The sequence below is a fragment of the Eulemur rufifrons genome, chromosome 9, assembly GCF_041146395.1.
Source record: "Eulemur rufifrons isolate Redbay chromosome 9, OSU_ERuf_1, whole genome shotgun sequence".
Lineage (NCBI taxonomy): Eukaryota > Metazoa > Chordata > Mammalia > Primates > Lemuridae > Eulemur > Eulemur rufifrons.
Window position 1 is genome coordinate 36,934,203 of NC_090991.1, and position 13,353 is coordinate 36,947,555.

At 55.8% G+C, this 13,353-nt stretch overlaps 1 protein-coding gene across 1 annotated transcript; it reads left to right on the top strand.

The window, feature by feature from the left end:
* Positions 1–261: 261 nt before the first annotated feature.
* On the top strand, positions 262–12,011 carry RAPGEFL1 (Rap guanine nucleotide exchange factor like 1). Its single transcript, XM_069482498.1, has 15 exons — positions 262–794; positions 3,547–3,625; positions 4,552–4,687; positions 4,927–5,024; positions 6,732–6,844; positions 7,078–7,245; positions 8,175–8,272; positions 8,371–8,493; positions 9,052–9,230; positions 9,324–9,414; positions 9,912–9,962; positions 10,309–10,396; positions 10,598–10,662; positions 11,026–11,080; positions 11,326–12,011. The coding sequence occupies exons 1-15, from the start codon at positions 275–277 to the stop codon at positions 11,448–11,450; spliced, it is 1,989 nt and encodes a 662-aa protein (XP_069338599.1). The 5' UTR covers positions 262–274; the 3' UTR covers positions 11,451–12,011.
* The last annotated feature ends 1,342 nt before the right edge of the window (positions 12,012–13,353 follow it).

Genomic DNA, 13,353 nt, shown 5'->3' on the forward strand with positions numbered 1-13,353 from the left:
GCCCGACAGCCTGCCCACCCTTCGGGCCGCGTGCCGGCTGCAGCCGGCATGGGGGGCTGCTGAGAGCGGGCACTCCTTCCCTCTGGCACCTCCCCCGGCCACTGGCCACTGGACTCTGGCCAGGGAGCCTTGGGCACCTCTGGCCCCAAGTCCGGCGCCTGGCACGGCCCTCCGCTCTGCTCCTCCGGCTCTGAGCATCGTGTCCCCGCCCCCCCCGCCCGCGCCCGGGACACCTGGGTCCCCCGGCGGCCCCTAGGAGAGGGGCGGGGGGGGCATGAAGCCGCTGGAGAAATTTCTGAAGAAGCAGACATCGCAGCTGGCGGGCCGAACGGTGGCGGGAGGTCCCGGCGGGGGTCTGGGGAGCTGCGGCGGGCCTGGAGGGGGTGGGGGACCTGGCGGGGGCGGCGGTCCAGCCGGGGGACCGCGGCCGCTGCAGCGGCGTCAGAGCGTGTCTCGCCTGCTGCTCCCAGCTTTCCTCCGGGAGCCCCCCGCCGAGCCGGGGCTGGAGCCGCCCCCTGAGGAGGAAGGGGGAGAGCCAGCGGGGGTCGCGGAGGAGCCGGGCACCGGGGGGCCCTGTTGGCTGCAGCTAGAGGAAGTGCCGGGGCCCGGGCAGCTCGGGGGAGGGGGGCCCCTGCGCTCCCCTTCCTCGTACTCCTCAGACGAGCTGTCCCCGGGCGAGCCCTTGACTTCGCCGCCCTGGGCCCCCCTGGGCGCCCCCGAGCGGCCGGAGCATCTTCTGAACCGGGTTCTGGAGAGACTGGCCGGAGGGGCCACCAGGGACAGCGCCGCCTCAGGTAGGGATTCTGCGGGCTCATCCATCCCGGAGCAGGGGGGTGTCCCTGGTTCCTCCTCCTTGCCCTTGGAGAATGAGGATGGCGCGGGGGCCGGGGTATGGGATCTAATGGTCCCCCGAAGTGGGCAGGGGCCTAGCTGAGGACAGACCCTCCAGCGGAAGAGACGCGGCAGTGCCCACCTTCCTCCCTGTAGCAGCCTCACCCGCGGCTGGAGAAGAAGCTGAGCCCCTCTCTCTCCTTAAGCCACCCTTCCTTTCCCCTGGACATTTTAGCCACAGACTGCCATGGGTCCCTGATGTTGACTACCTCCTCCTGTGGCCTCCAATTAGGGCCTGACACACTAAGATGGAAGCTGCCCAGCGCGGATGTGCCATGCTCTAGAGGTGCCCAAGCCCTGAAAACCCTGACAGGAGTCCCTGACTCTGTATAGAAGCCCGCAGAGCACAGGCTGGCCCACTCAGGGCCCAGGCTGCCCTTTGGGATTGAGTAAAGGGATGCATAGTCCTTAGCAGTTTGGTGGGGAGATAGCGTTCTACTTGGGGGTGGACTCAGAAGGTGTCTGTGAAGGGAGAGATGGCTGGGCGGGCACCAGGGACCTGCAGCATCTAGGGGTGCCTGGGCCTCTCCAGCTCCCACCCTTCCGGTGGCAGGCCTCAGCACACGGCCTCTTTAAAAAATAATAACCACACCCTAAATGATGCTTATTCCCTAAATGAGGCTACTATTTCACCACTCGCCACCAGCACCCCTACTAAGCAGCCTTTGAGAAAACTGAGGCCCCAAGTTGCTGCTTAGTGGCTGAGGCAGAAGACCTAGGGGTCTTTGGGTCCAGCTCTCGGCATTACACTAAGCCCAGGAGGGTCTGAGGTTAGGGAGGTCTCACTGATGCCCTAGCAATGATGGGGGCTTTCACACTTTGCTCTCAGCTCTCTGCAGGGAACCCCAACCTAGATGTGGGGAGTAGGGCTCCACTTCTCCAGATTTTTCTCAAGACCTGAGTCCTCTCCTTTGGCTCAGGCTGTAGTTGCCCTGGGGAGCTGACACCTTTTGGATTTAATTAGAAAAATATCAGACACACACAGCTCTCCTAACCATAACTTCCCGCCTACACTACACACCCTGTGTCTTTATGACACATTCCCTGGGGAGGCTGTGCGTTGGACCACAGCCTGCCTGGAAAGAGACAGACGCCAAACTGTAGCCCCCATACCAGCATCTCCCCCACTCTGCCCCGAGTTCCTCTTCCTTTGCTCTGGCTTAGCTCTCCTGTGAGATAAAGAGTCTAGGCAGGATGTCATGCCTCTCTATTCCTTGTCCCCATCCCTGGAGCTGGGAGGTCAGGGCTGGGGGCTCTCTAACTCACTTTAAGAACACAGCAGGGTAGCTAGGCAGAGAGGAAAAAGGAGAAACTATCTTTCCCCTTCCACGGGGGCCTGATGCTCCACACTCTGCTCAGTCTCCCCTGGAGTAAGACTCCTGAATTCATTGTCACTCATATTATGTGGCAGGCTGGATTCCCAGAGTAACTGGTTTGGGAAACTCCAAACCAGTCCCAGAGTGAATGAGAATCAGCTTAACCTGCCACTCTGATATTCTCCAATATAACCAATGTTCTTAAGCCGTCTCAGTTTCCTCCCAGGGTGTGTGGGAGGAGGGAACTCACAGAAGGTACTCTAAACCTAGCCAAAGCCTCTTAGACGTCTAAGCAGCTCCATCTGACCACTAGGTTCTACCCTGACACTCTGCTTGCCTCAGGCGTATTGAGAACCGAACAAACATTCAGGATTCTGGGTTCTTATTCCAACTCTAGGCAAGTCCCTCCCAGCTCTGGGCCTCTGAAATGTTTCTCTGAAATGAAATAGTTGAAGCAGGTGATCTTGTGATGGTTCTCCTCCACTTTCGTGGCTAGAATTGACCACCAGGGGATGGTTAGCCAGCCAAGGGCCATCAGAAGCTGTGGTTTTGTCCTGGGGCAGTGCCTGGGGACCTGGCCCTAACCTGTCCCAGGGAGGACACCTGGTTCCCTCCCTACACCTTGCCTGTTTGTGTGTGCCAGGCAGCCCTGCCCCACCCCAGGGCTGGCTGCAAGTCAGGGCGACCTTGTACCTGGCTGACTGGCTGAGCCAGGCCCAGACAGGGGTGCAGAGGGGAAAGGAGTGGTGAGAGGAGCCACTCCCCTTCACCCTTCCATCATTAACCCTTCTGTCACTGGGCACCCAAAGGACAGAGGGTTTCTATTTAAAGGCTCTGGGATCAAAGAGATGGTAGTCTCTCCCTCTCCCTTTTAATGGGGCTGGTTCCCACCTGCCTAGTTGGAACTCAAAGCTGTTAGGCAGGGAGTGGGGAGGGGAGGAGGGACACACACGCGTACACACACACACACTGATGCTAACCTCTGTGTTTGGAAGTCCTCTTTGTCTAGAGACCCCGTGGGCTACTTCTTTTTTCGGGCAGATCTCAAACTTGGTGTTATCTGACAACTTCCCACATACACTGAGCATGGCCATCAGAGGCACGCCCCCCTCTTCCCTTCAGCTGCCTTGGCAGCTGCCAACCCCACCCCCGCAGCGGCTGCCCAGAACCTTTACACATGTGTGTGTGCACGTGTGCAGAGCATGACGGGGCAGGTGGCTGGGGCTCCAGCCTGGCGAAAGAGCACTCGCCCTCAGGGGCAAGAGAGGGAGGTACTGGGTTTCCAGTCTGGTTCTGGAAGTGCCCTCCTGACATCTGTGGCACCCACTGATCTCTACAGATATCCTGCTGGATGACATCGTCCTCACCCATTCTCTCTTCCTCCCGACTGAGAAATTTCTGCAGGAGCTACACCAGTAATATCCTTTTGTGGAGCTTGTAAAAGGAGAGCTCAGGAGGGAGCCACTCCCTCCACCCCATACACAATGTCTGAGCCTGAGCTCTCACCTAGAAAACACACCTGGGTTTCGGTCCCAGCTTTTCTGCTTACCAGCTGTGTGACCTTGGGCAGGTCACCTAACCTCCTGGGGCCTCAGTTTCCACTTCTATAAAATGGAGGTAAATAGCACCTGCCCTGCCTACCTACCGGGCTGCTGTGAAGATCAATCCGATAGCAGTTGTTGGAGTATTTTGGAGACTGCAGAGCCCTGTGCAAATATAAGATGTTATTATTCTATTAAGGTGCCTCTCCTCCCTGCCCCCCGCCACTGAATTATTGCTCTAAATATCTGGTTGCCAAGTGTGTTATTACAGGGTCTGATGTAAACATTAGGCCATGGCTGTGCTTCCAGAAGTTCTGCTAGAGACGAGCCACTGGCTGGGTGCTTCATAGGGTCTCATGTCAGCATAGGCCCTCCCACTGAGTTATTTTAGGACCTAATTGTAAATGTCAGGCCACTGAATAGAATGTCACAGGTCCTCTTAGAAACATCAGGCTTTACAATGAGGTATAGTCAGGTTTTTGTTAAGCACCGTCACCCCCTTTATCAGCTGCACTGTGAGCTGTAGGCCCTGGGCTGGCCAGAGGTTAGATGCATCCAGGCAGGGCAGGGTGTCCTGGAATCTGACAGACAGGAGCTGGATGTGGTCATGTGGGTGCCATTGTTAACTACTCTAAGCAAAAACTTGGCCTGGGGCATGAGCAGGTCTTGGCTCTAGGACCCTTAAATCTCCTTTCTCTCTGGCCCCAAATCCAGAGACTATTTGGGGGTAATTTAGCCTTGCACCTTCCTTCTCTGTTCCTCAGGTCTGCCTGCCCAGGGATTTTTCTTAACTTAGGGGTCAGCTTTGTTCGGGCAGGGGGCATGGAGGGCCCTGAGGGGCTGGGCCGGAAGCAGGCCTGTCTAGCCATGCTTCTCCATTTCTTGGACACCTACCAGGGGCTGCTACAGGAGGAAGAGGGGGCCGGCCACATCATCAAGGTGGGCCTGGGGCAAGAGAAGGTGGGTGAGCAGGCTGTTAGCTCTGTAGCTCTGGAGGGGAGCCCTTTGAAGGAGCCATACTCCCTAGGCTGAGTACCTGGAAGGAAAAGATGCCAGTGGGCCTTAGCTTGCATGGTTCTGCGATGCTCAAAGGCTTGAAAACCCTGCCCCAGCCCTTGCAGAGAGTGGTCCTTGGGAGGAGACCCCTGCCTTCACCTTCTCTGTCCTCCTCTCCCCAGGATCTGTACCTGCTAATTATGAAGGATGAATCCCTTTACCAGGACCTCCGAGAGGACACTCTGAGGCTGCACCAGCTTGTGGAGACGGTGGAGCTAAAGTGAGGGGGAATGAGTTGGGGGAGGGGACAGGAAAGTGGTCCCCCCCGGGTTCCTCTATTACAGTGGCTGCCTCTGGCCTTTCAGCTCCAGTATCGTTTTATTTCAGCTCCTTTCTCTCACTGAAGGGTAGCACAAAGCACTGTCTCCAGTCACTTTTTTGTCTACTCTCCCATCCATTTGTCTGTCAATCCAGTGGTGTACTGGTAAATATTTAACAAGCAGTGCTTCAGGGGGAAGAGCCCCAATTTGTAGCGTTTGCTGATTCCCACGGTGTAAATTCTCTCACTGTGGCTGATTTCAAGCTATTGACGGGACATCACTGAATGCAGAGTCGGGAAGAGATGTGCAGACTCGGGCTGTGTTGTAGTGTTTCCACCACGCAAATACAGTCGGCGTCAATAACCTCGGGAGCATAGATAATTGTAAAATGGAGTAAAACAATTAGGAAACTACCTTTTTGTCACAATTTATTTGACGATGAGTTTATAAAACATATATGCTTACTTATATTTATATATATTTTTGTAACCGTTTGAAAACCCTTGGCAAAATTCCCAAAAAACTTAGCAATCTGTTCCGGTGAGCCAGTGTGAACCAGCTTCAGGACACCACTGCAGCCATCCCTGTCTGTCCAGTCATCCATCCATCCCTTCCGCCCTTTCTGTTTCTCTCCTCTCCATCCCTACCAGCACAACCCTTATTTGGGCTCTTTATCTCTCTGGCTTATTGCCGAAGCCTCCTATCCAGGGCTTCCGCTTGGGGTCCTGTGTCCTTCTCTCCCTTCCCTCCCTTCTCTATGCTGACACCAGGAGGATCTTTCAAACTTCCAGAAATGATGCCATCAGCATCCATGCTCCCCACTGCCTCCAAGACAAAGTTAAACATCCCAGCATAGCAGTCAACACTCTTCCCTTTCTGCCTTCTGCTGTTCCTTGCCATCTCATCTCCCATGTTCCCCTCTACCCATGACATGCCCTATACACCCCATCATTCTCTCAACTCCTTTGCTTACAAACGAACTTCCTGTCGTCAGCTACACTATCCACCCCAGAATGCCCTTCTCTTCCACCCTCTTCTCTTCCTGTTGTCCTCCAAGGCCCAGGTCAAATGCCATCTTCTCAATGAAAACTTCCCAGCACCTCCTTTCAGGAATAGTTTTCTCCTTCCCCCACACCAACATAACTGTCCTGGTACCTTTGTTATATCACCAACACCTCCTGCCTCGTGTTAGAAGTAGCTGTGTGCATGTCTAGCTCCCTCCCAGACTGTGAAGTTCTTGTTGGAAAAATTCAGCAAACAGCTGATGACCTACCACCTACCATGTGCCAAGCAGTATGCTAGGCCCTGGAGGATGAAAAAAAATTCAGTAAGAACCAATCCCAGTCCTCAAAAGCTCTTGATCTCGCAGAAGAGATAAGACGTGAACATAAGTATCCCAATGTTCTCTAGCAGTTGAGGCAAGAAAGTGACCTTTCCTGGTGGGTGGGGTGGGTCAGAGAATTCATGGAAAAAGTGGCATTTGATTTGGGTCACTTGGACAGTTGTCCCATGTTGGTCATTGTCCTGTCTTCTGACTCCCTTAACCACCTTCTGAAACTGGTGCTGGTGCATCCTTGACCCACTTCTGATATTCCTGCTTGATGTTGCCTGCTTGGTGCTCCTTATACCTGGCAGGGCTTGCTGATGCCCAGCTGTGTCCCTGCCAGGATTCCAGAGGAGAACCAGCCACCCAGCAAGCAGGTGAAGCCACTCTTCCGCCACTTCCGCCGGATAGACTCCTGTCTGCAGACCCGAGTGGCCTTCCGGGGCTCCGATGAGAGTGAGTGTGGGCATTAGAAGGGGCAGGGCATACTGAGTGGCTCAGGAGGACAGGTGGGGTCCCTGGGTCTTGGGCACCTTCAGTGCTGTCTCCCACTGTAGAAGAACTAACCGCTTTCACAGCACCTTGTTCAGAGGGCCGCCTCTGGTGGGGAACAGAGGCACCCTGGAGGGGACTGTGCCAGTGCGGCCACTCTGCCCTCTGTTGAAAAGCTGCCTTCTGTCTCTGTCCAGTCTTCTGCCGGGTCTACATGCCTGACCACTCTTATGTGACCATACGCAGCCGCCTTTCAGCATCTGTGCAGGACATTCTGGGCTCTGTGACGGAGAAACTGCAGTACTCGGAGGAGCCCGCAGGGCGTGAGGAATCCCTCATCCTGGTTGCTGTGGCCTCCTCCGGAGGTGAGGGTCAGGAAGAACTGAGCTGACGGCCTGAAGAGGAGAAACTCACAAGCTCAGTGCCCTGGGGCAGGGGTAAAGACTGAATTCTAGGCCCTTGCTTCTCAAAGTGTGGTCCTGGGACCAGCCTCATGTGCAGCACCAGGGAGCTTGTTAAAAATGTAGCATTTGAAGCCAGGTGCAGTGGCACGTGCCTGTAGTTCCAGACACCTGGGGGAGGCTGAGGCAGGAGGATCACTTGAGCCCAGGAGTTCGAGGCAATTGTGTGCTATGATTGCACCTGTGAATAGCCACTGCCCTCCAGTGTGGGCAACACAGTAAGACCTCATCTCTAAAAAACAAGCAAACAAACAAACAAACAAACAAAAAAACCACAGCATCTGAGATCCCAGCCCAGACCTGCTGGATCAGAATTGGCATTTGAACAAGACCCCCAGGAATTCCTATGCGCATTAATATTTGGGAAGCAGTGGTCCGCAACTCCTGGGTTCTGATCTGGGTGCTGCCTTACCTGTCGATTGTGTTCTGGTCTGTTAATGTCCCTGTGCATCTAAGGATGCTATATTTTTCAGGCTAAAGACACAGGGTGGGTCACTAATCCCTGTGAGAAGGCAGAAAGCCAGCAATGTAGCCGCAGCCTTATTTTCCTCTAAGTTGGGGAAAAAATTCCTGCCTTTCCAAAGTCACGGGGACAATAGAATAAGAGAAGAGCTGTGAAAGAACGTTAGGGGTTTTATAAAAAAGGTTATAAATATAAAAGAAATCATCATTTGACAAATTTCAGATAAATTGGCATAAACTGGTGATGAGTCCCGTTAGTCTAGAATATGTCATTGTGGGGTTAGGAGTTTCTGGAGAGGATGGGGACAGTGCTGGGGTGTGCGAGGGGGCCGGTGGCTGGGGCTGAGGCTGAGCAGCTCGTTCTCCTGCAGAGAAGGTCCTTCTCCAGCCGACTGAGGACTGTGTTTTCACCACACTGGGCATCAACAGCCACCTGTTCGCCTGTACCCGGGACAGCTATGAGGCCCTGGTAAGAACTCCTTCCCAAGGCCTTGGCTGAGCGGGGCTGTGAGCAGTCCTTCACCCTGCCACCAGAAGCCCAGCCCCTACACCCCTGCCTGCCACCAGGTGCCCCTCCCGGAGGAGATCCAGGTCTCCCCTGGAGACACAGAGATCCACCGAGTGGAGCCTGAGGACATTGCCAACCACCTTACTGCCTTCCACTGGGAGCTGTTCCGCTGTGTGCACGAGGTGGGGATTGAAGCCGGTGCTGGGCTTGGGGACGGGAGGGAGAAATGTGCCCTTGACAGACAGTGTCTGCAGCAGAGCGTCCTGTTAGAAGGCTCCCTTGCAGCATGCCCTTGGGCACTGCATGGCTATAACCGCTCTAAGCCTTTGTCCCTTCATCTGAAATAATGGCAAAGAGAGAGCCCCATAGCAGAATGGTTCAGGGCCCAAGTGCTGCTTACACAGAATCTCACATGGGGTTAGTATTTTTAAAATATTCACTTTTAAAGAAATAAAATAAGACAGTGACAATAACGTCTACCAGATGGTTGTCTTGAGGATAAGTCAACCTTGAGCAAGTGCCTGCCACCTAGTAAGCGCTCTAGACGTGGAATATTGTTAACGTTGGATGTTTGCTCCCCCCCCCCCACCACGTCTCTGTGGCTTCCCGTCCTGTCCTCCTTTTCTATTTTCCACCCCTTCTGCCCCCGCCCTCCTGCCTTTCCCTCCTCACCGCCTTGCACTGCCACCGTCCCACCCACGCCCCGGCGCCTTGGCCGCCCCTCCGCACCGTGGGTGCAGCTGGAGTTCGTGGACTACGTGTTCCACGGGGAGCGCGGCCGCCGGGAGACGGCCAACCTGGAGCTGCTGCTGCAGCGCTGCAGCGAGGTCACACACTGGGTGGCCACCGAGGTGCTGCTCTGCGAGGCCCCGGGCAAGCGCGCGCAGCTGCTCAAGAAGTTTATCAAGATCGCGGCCATGTGAGTGCGGCGGGCGGCGGGAGTGGGGCGAGGAGGCCCGCGGCTAGACCTGCCGCTGCCGGACGGCCCCTGACCCCGCCTCCCACCCCGCAGTTGCAAACAGAACCAGGACCTGCTGTCCTTCTATGCCGTGGTCATGGGGCTGGACAACGCCGCCGTCAGCCGCCTGCGGCTCACCTGGGAGGTGATGAGACCAGACCCCTCCCTTTCCTACCTGGGCATCTTGGCATCCCGGGCTCCCCCTGGGACGCAGCTAGCCTGTAGTCCTCGTGCCCGTGGGAAGGAGGCGCCCTCTTCTGGCAGATACAGCCCCAGGGTACACAGCTTGGCTACTGGACCCTGTCTTTGTGCAAATTAGTGCAAAGCCGGGATCCCCGCCTGAGAGCGGGCAGGCAGCCCTCCGCCAGGTTGCAGACTTGGCTGTGGGAGCTGGGCTGAGTTACAGCCACACTCAGTGGGGCCACCTTTGTGCGTGGCGCACGCATAAGCAGAGGTCTGGCTTTCCCCAGAATGATCAATTCCTCAGGACTGTTTCTAGCTCCTCCACCCTCCTGCCCACACCCCCACTGCAAGACATGCAGACCCTTTCCCCCTCTAACACCTGGCATTAGTCAGGAGCTCCCAGGTAACCCAAGGAGCTCTACTCTGATGTCCCTTCTCCTTCCTTCAAACTCTCTGCAGAAGCTGCCGGGGAAATTCAAGAACTTGTTCCGCAAATTTGAGAACCTGACAGTGAGTGGGTTTGGCTCTTTCATCTGCCTTTGGACCCACACCCCAGAAACCCTCTGTTCCCAGAAACCCTCTTCCTCTAGCTTCCCTTTGAAGGTTTTTAGTGCCTGGGACCCCCACCCTCCCCACCATGCTGGGAGGGGAAGGGTGGAAGGATTGCTACCCTGTTTTCCCTGGAGAAGGGAGAGCAGTCAATCTCCTCCCCACCACACCCCCGCCTAGACACTTATACACATCCTGTCTGGTGGGGATGGATATAGGGCAGGGGGATGAGGGAGGGAGTCGGGGGGGTGGCTTCTGGATACAATGGGCCCATCTGTCCTTTGATCCCTCTTCTGTGGAATGCTAGGACCCCTGCAGGAACCACAAAAGCTACCGAGAAGTGATCTCTAAAATGAAGCCCCCGGTGATTCCTTTTGTGCCTCTGATCCTCAAAGGTAAGAGAGTTACTTCCAAGTTGTAGCTCGTCTATCCACATTCTCCTTCTCCCATGCCCCAGTTCTGACTCTCAGTCCGCTCTTGACTAGCCCTGAGTGCCCGCCTGGAGAGGGGCACCCCAGACTACAGTGGGTTCTGCAGGAGGGGAAGGTCCTCTTCTCTTAGCCTTTCCTTACACCAATTCCCTCCTCCTCCCCTAGACCTGACATTCCTGCACGAGGGGAGTAAGACCCTTGTGGATGGTTTGGTGAACATTGAGAAGCTGGTGAGTGGCACTGCCAACCGCTAGTCCCATGAGTGGGGGGCCTGCATCCTCCCCCTCTCTCCTGTCACCTCCCTAAAAATAGCAGCCTTCCTCCATGGTGCCCAGCTTGCCTAACAGACTCTTGACTGTCTCCCTGGTGGCATCACTGTGGCAACCCACCCACAAGTGGCAAAGCTGACAGGCAGTTTGGGGGCAACTCTACCTCCCCCTCGCCTGGCACCCTGTTACACCCCTTTCTTTGGTCCTTCAGAGAGGGACTGGAGGGAGCAAGACCAATAGAGCTGGTGAATGGAGGAGGGGGAGCAGAAGAGGGGGAGCATCTTTCTGTGCCCTTTTCAGGGCTCATTCTTTGTCATCTCCCAGCATTCAGTGGCTGAAAAAGTGAGGACAATCCGCAAATACCGGAGCCGGCCGCTTTGTGAGTACCCGGGGTTCGGAGAGCATTACAGGTAGAGATTTGACCGAGTGGGAGGGTTCCGGGGAGAACTCCCTGCTCAAATATGGATTTCCGTCCACTTGTCAGTTCTCCATTCTCTCCCTGGCCTCCCCAGAGGCCCTTCTCCCAGCACCTGTCCCAGTCCACAGCCTTATCCTCTGCCCGGTGTGTGCGCAGAGGATGAAGGGAGGCCGGGAACCTGACTGCCTCTCTCATCTTACACCCAGGCCTGGACATGGAGGCATCCCCTCATCACCTGCAGACCAAGGCCTACGTGCGCCAGTTCCAGGTCATCGACAACCAGAACCTCCTCTTCGAGCTCTCCTACAAGCTGGAGGCAAATAGTCAGTGAGAAGGGAGGTTCTGGTCAGCCCCTACCAGGGTCTTTGGGCACCTGGCACTCAAGCACTTTGTACGATGTCCTAACCCGCATCTGACATCTTTCCCCTGGAGCAACTTCCCACGCCACGGGGAAGAGAGCTGGATGGACTTACCCCTGGACTCATGAGCCTGTTCATCCTGCTGACATCCTCTCCCTATTGCTCCTTCAAGCCAAAACCACACTTTGCTGGTTCCTGCCCTCTCTGGGAAACGGGGCAGAGATCCTCTGCCCCTCCCACCCGTGGAGTTTCCAACTTTGTCGTCTTCCCAAGCAGGAAAGAAAGCTGCCCACCCTCTCATCTTTTTTTTTTTTTTTTTTTCTTTTGGAGACAGAGTCTCGCTCTGTTGCCCGGGCTAGAGTGCCGTGGCGTCAGCCTAGCTCACAGCAACCTCAAGCTCCTGGGCTTAAGCAATCCTTCTGCCTCAGCCTCCCGAGTAGCTGGGACTACAGGCATGTGCCACCATGCCTGGCTAATTTTTTCTATATATTTTTAATTGTCCAGTTAATTTCTTTCTATTTTTAGTAGAGATGGAGGGGGGAGGTGTCTCGCTCTTGCTCAGGCTGGTCTCGAACTCCTGACCTCAAGCGATCCTCCCACCTCGGCCTCCCAGAGTGCTAGGATTACAGGCGTGAGCCACCTCGCCCGGCCGTCATCTTGCAGAGCGGAATTGTGGGAGGGATCGGCAGCCTTCTCCTCCACCACCTGTCCACCTGTTTCCCCGGTCAGGGCTGGGCCCCCTGGATATGCTCCCCTGAATATTATATTACCCTGTGTGTGCGTGTGTGTGCTCGTGTGCATGTGTCCCCTTTTAGGGAGCAGGAGTGCATCTGGTAGTTGAGGGGTGATATTGTGTGTGCTGGGGGGGTCCTTCTGTTCGGTGCTACTCTGCCCCTGGGACGTGCGGGGTGCTTTCCCCACCCCCACCACTCCCTGCTCAGCTCCTCACGCTGCCCTGCGTGCCCAGGCTTGTGGGCCAAGCTGCTTTAAGGGCAGGGAGCAGCAGCAGGCGGGAGGGGTGCCCCAACAGCCCTTGTGAGTCCTCTACTCAGGCCTCCCGAAGGTCCCCGGGTGAACTCCAATGAGAGGGTGAAAGATGCTCAGGGAAACACAGGCCTAAGCTGCCTATAGGACCCTCCCTCTGCCTTGCAGTGGGGTGGGATGCAGCAGTACCAGGAGTTAGGGGTGCCTGCTGCCCACACTCCTGCTTTTTGGGGTGTTTCACTGCTAAGGAGGGAGTTGGCATCCCCTTCTGGCTCCTGTGTCTGACACCAACAACATGGTCTCGTCCCTCTCCCTGTTTTGACTTCCCCTTTGTCCTTCCCTTGGAGCTGGGGTGGGGTGGATCCCTGTATCTGGGGCAGGCAGCCCCCCAAAGGTGGGGCTGGGGGGACAGCAGAGACCATAAAGGCGAAACTGGACTCCGGCAAGGCCTTTATTATCTCTGCTCCCTCCTTCTCCCGCCACGGGCCTCCAGGACTGAGGGGTGCAGGGGCTCCTGGCAGCTACTGGGTGAGGTTTCCTGGCTCAGCCTCACCCTCCTTTCTGGCACCACCTCTTTCCCTCTTGAAGAGACAGCAGCAGCAGCAGTAGCAAAAACCGCGGCTGCTCCTGCTCCGAGGGTGTATATATTTTTTACCCAAAGCTCTGGAATTGTAAATTTATTTTTTAAAACTCAAAGAGGGAAAGAGCCTTGTATCATATGTAAACATTGTATCATAGGTAATGTTGTACAGTCCCTTTTATACAGCGGTCTGTCTTCTTCCTGCTACAAAAAATGTCCATGGACCTACGCAGGCGCTGTGACCCACCCCCTCCCGCCCTCACAGTGGCTTTGGCCGCCCTCCTCTCCCTGCCGCCTCCCTGCAACTGCTG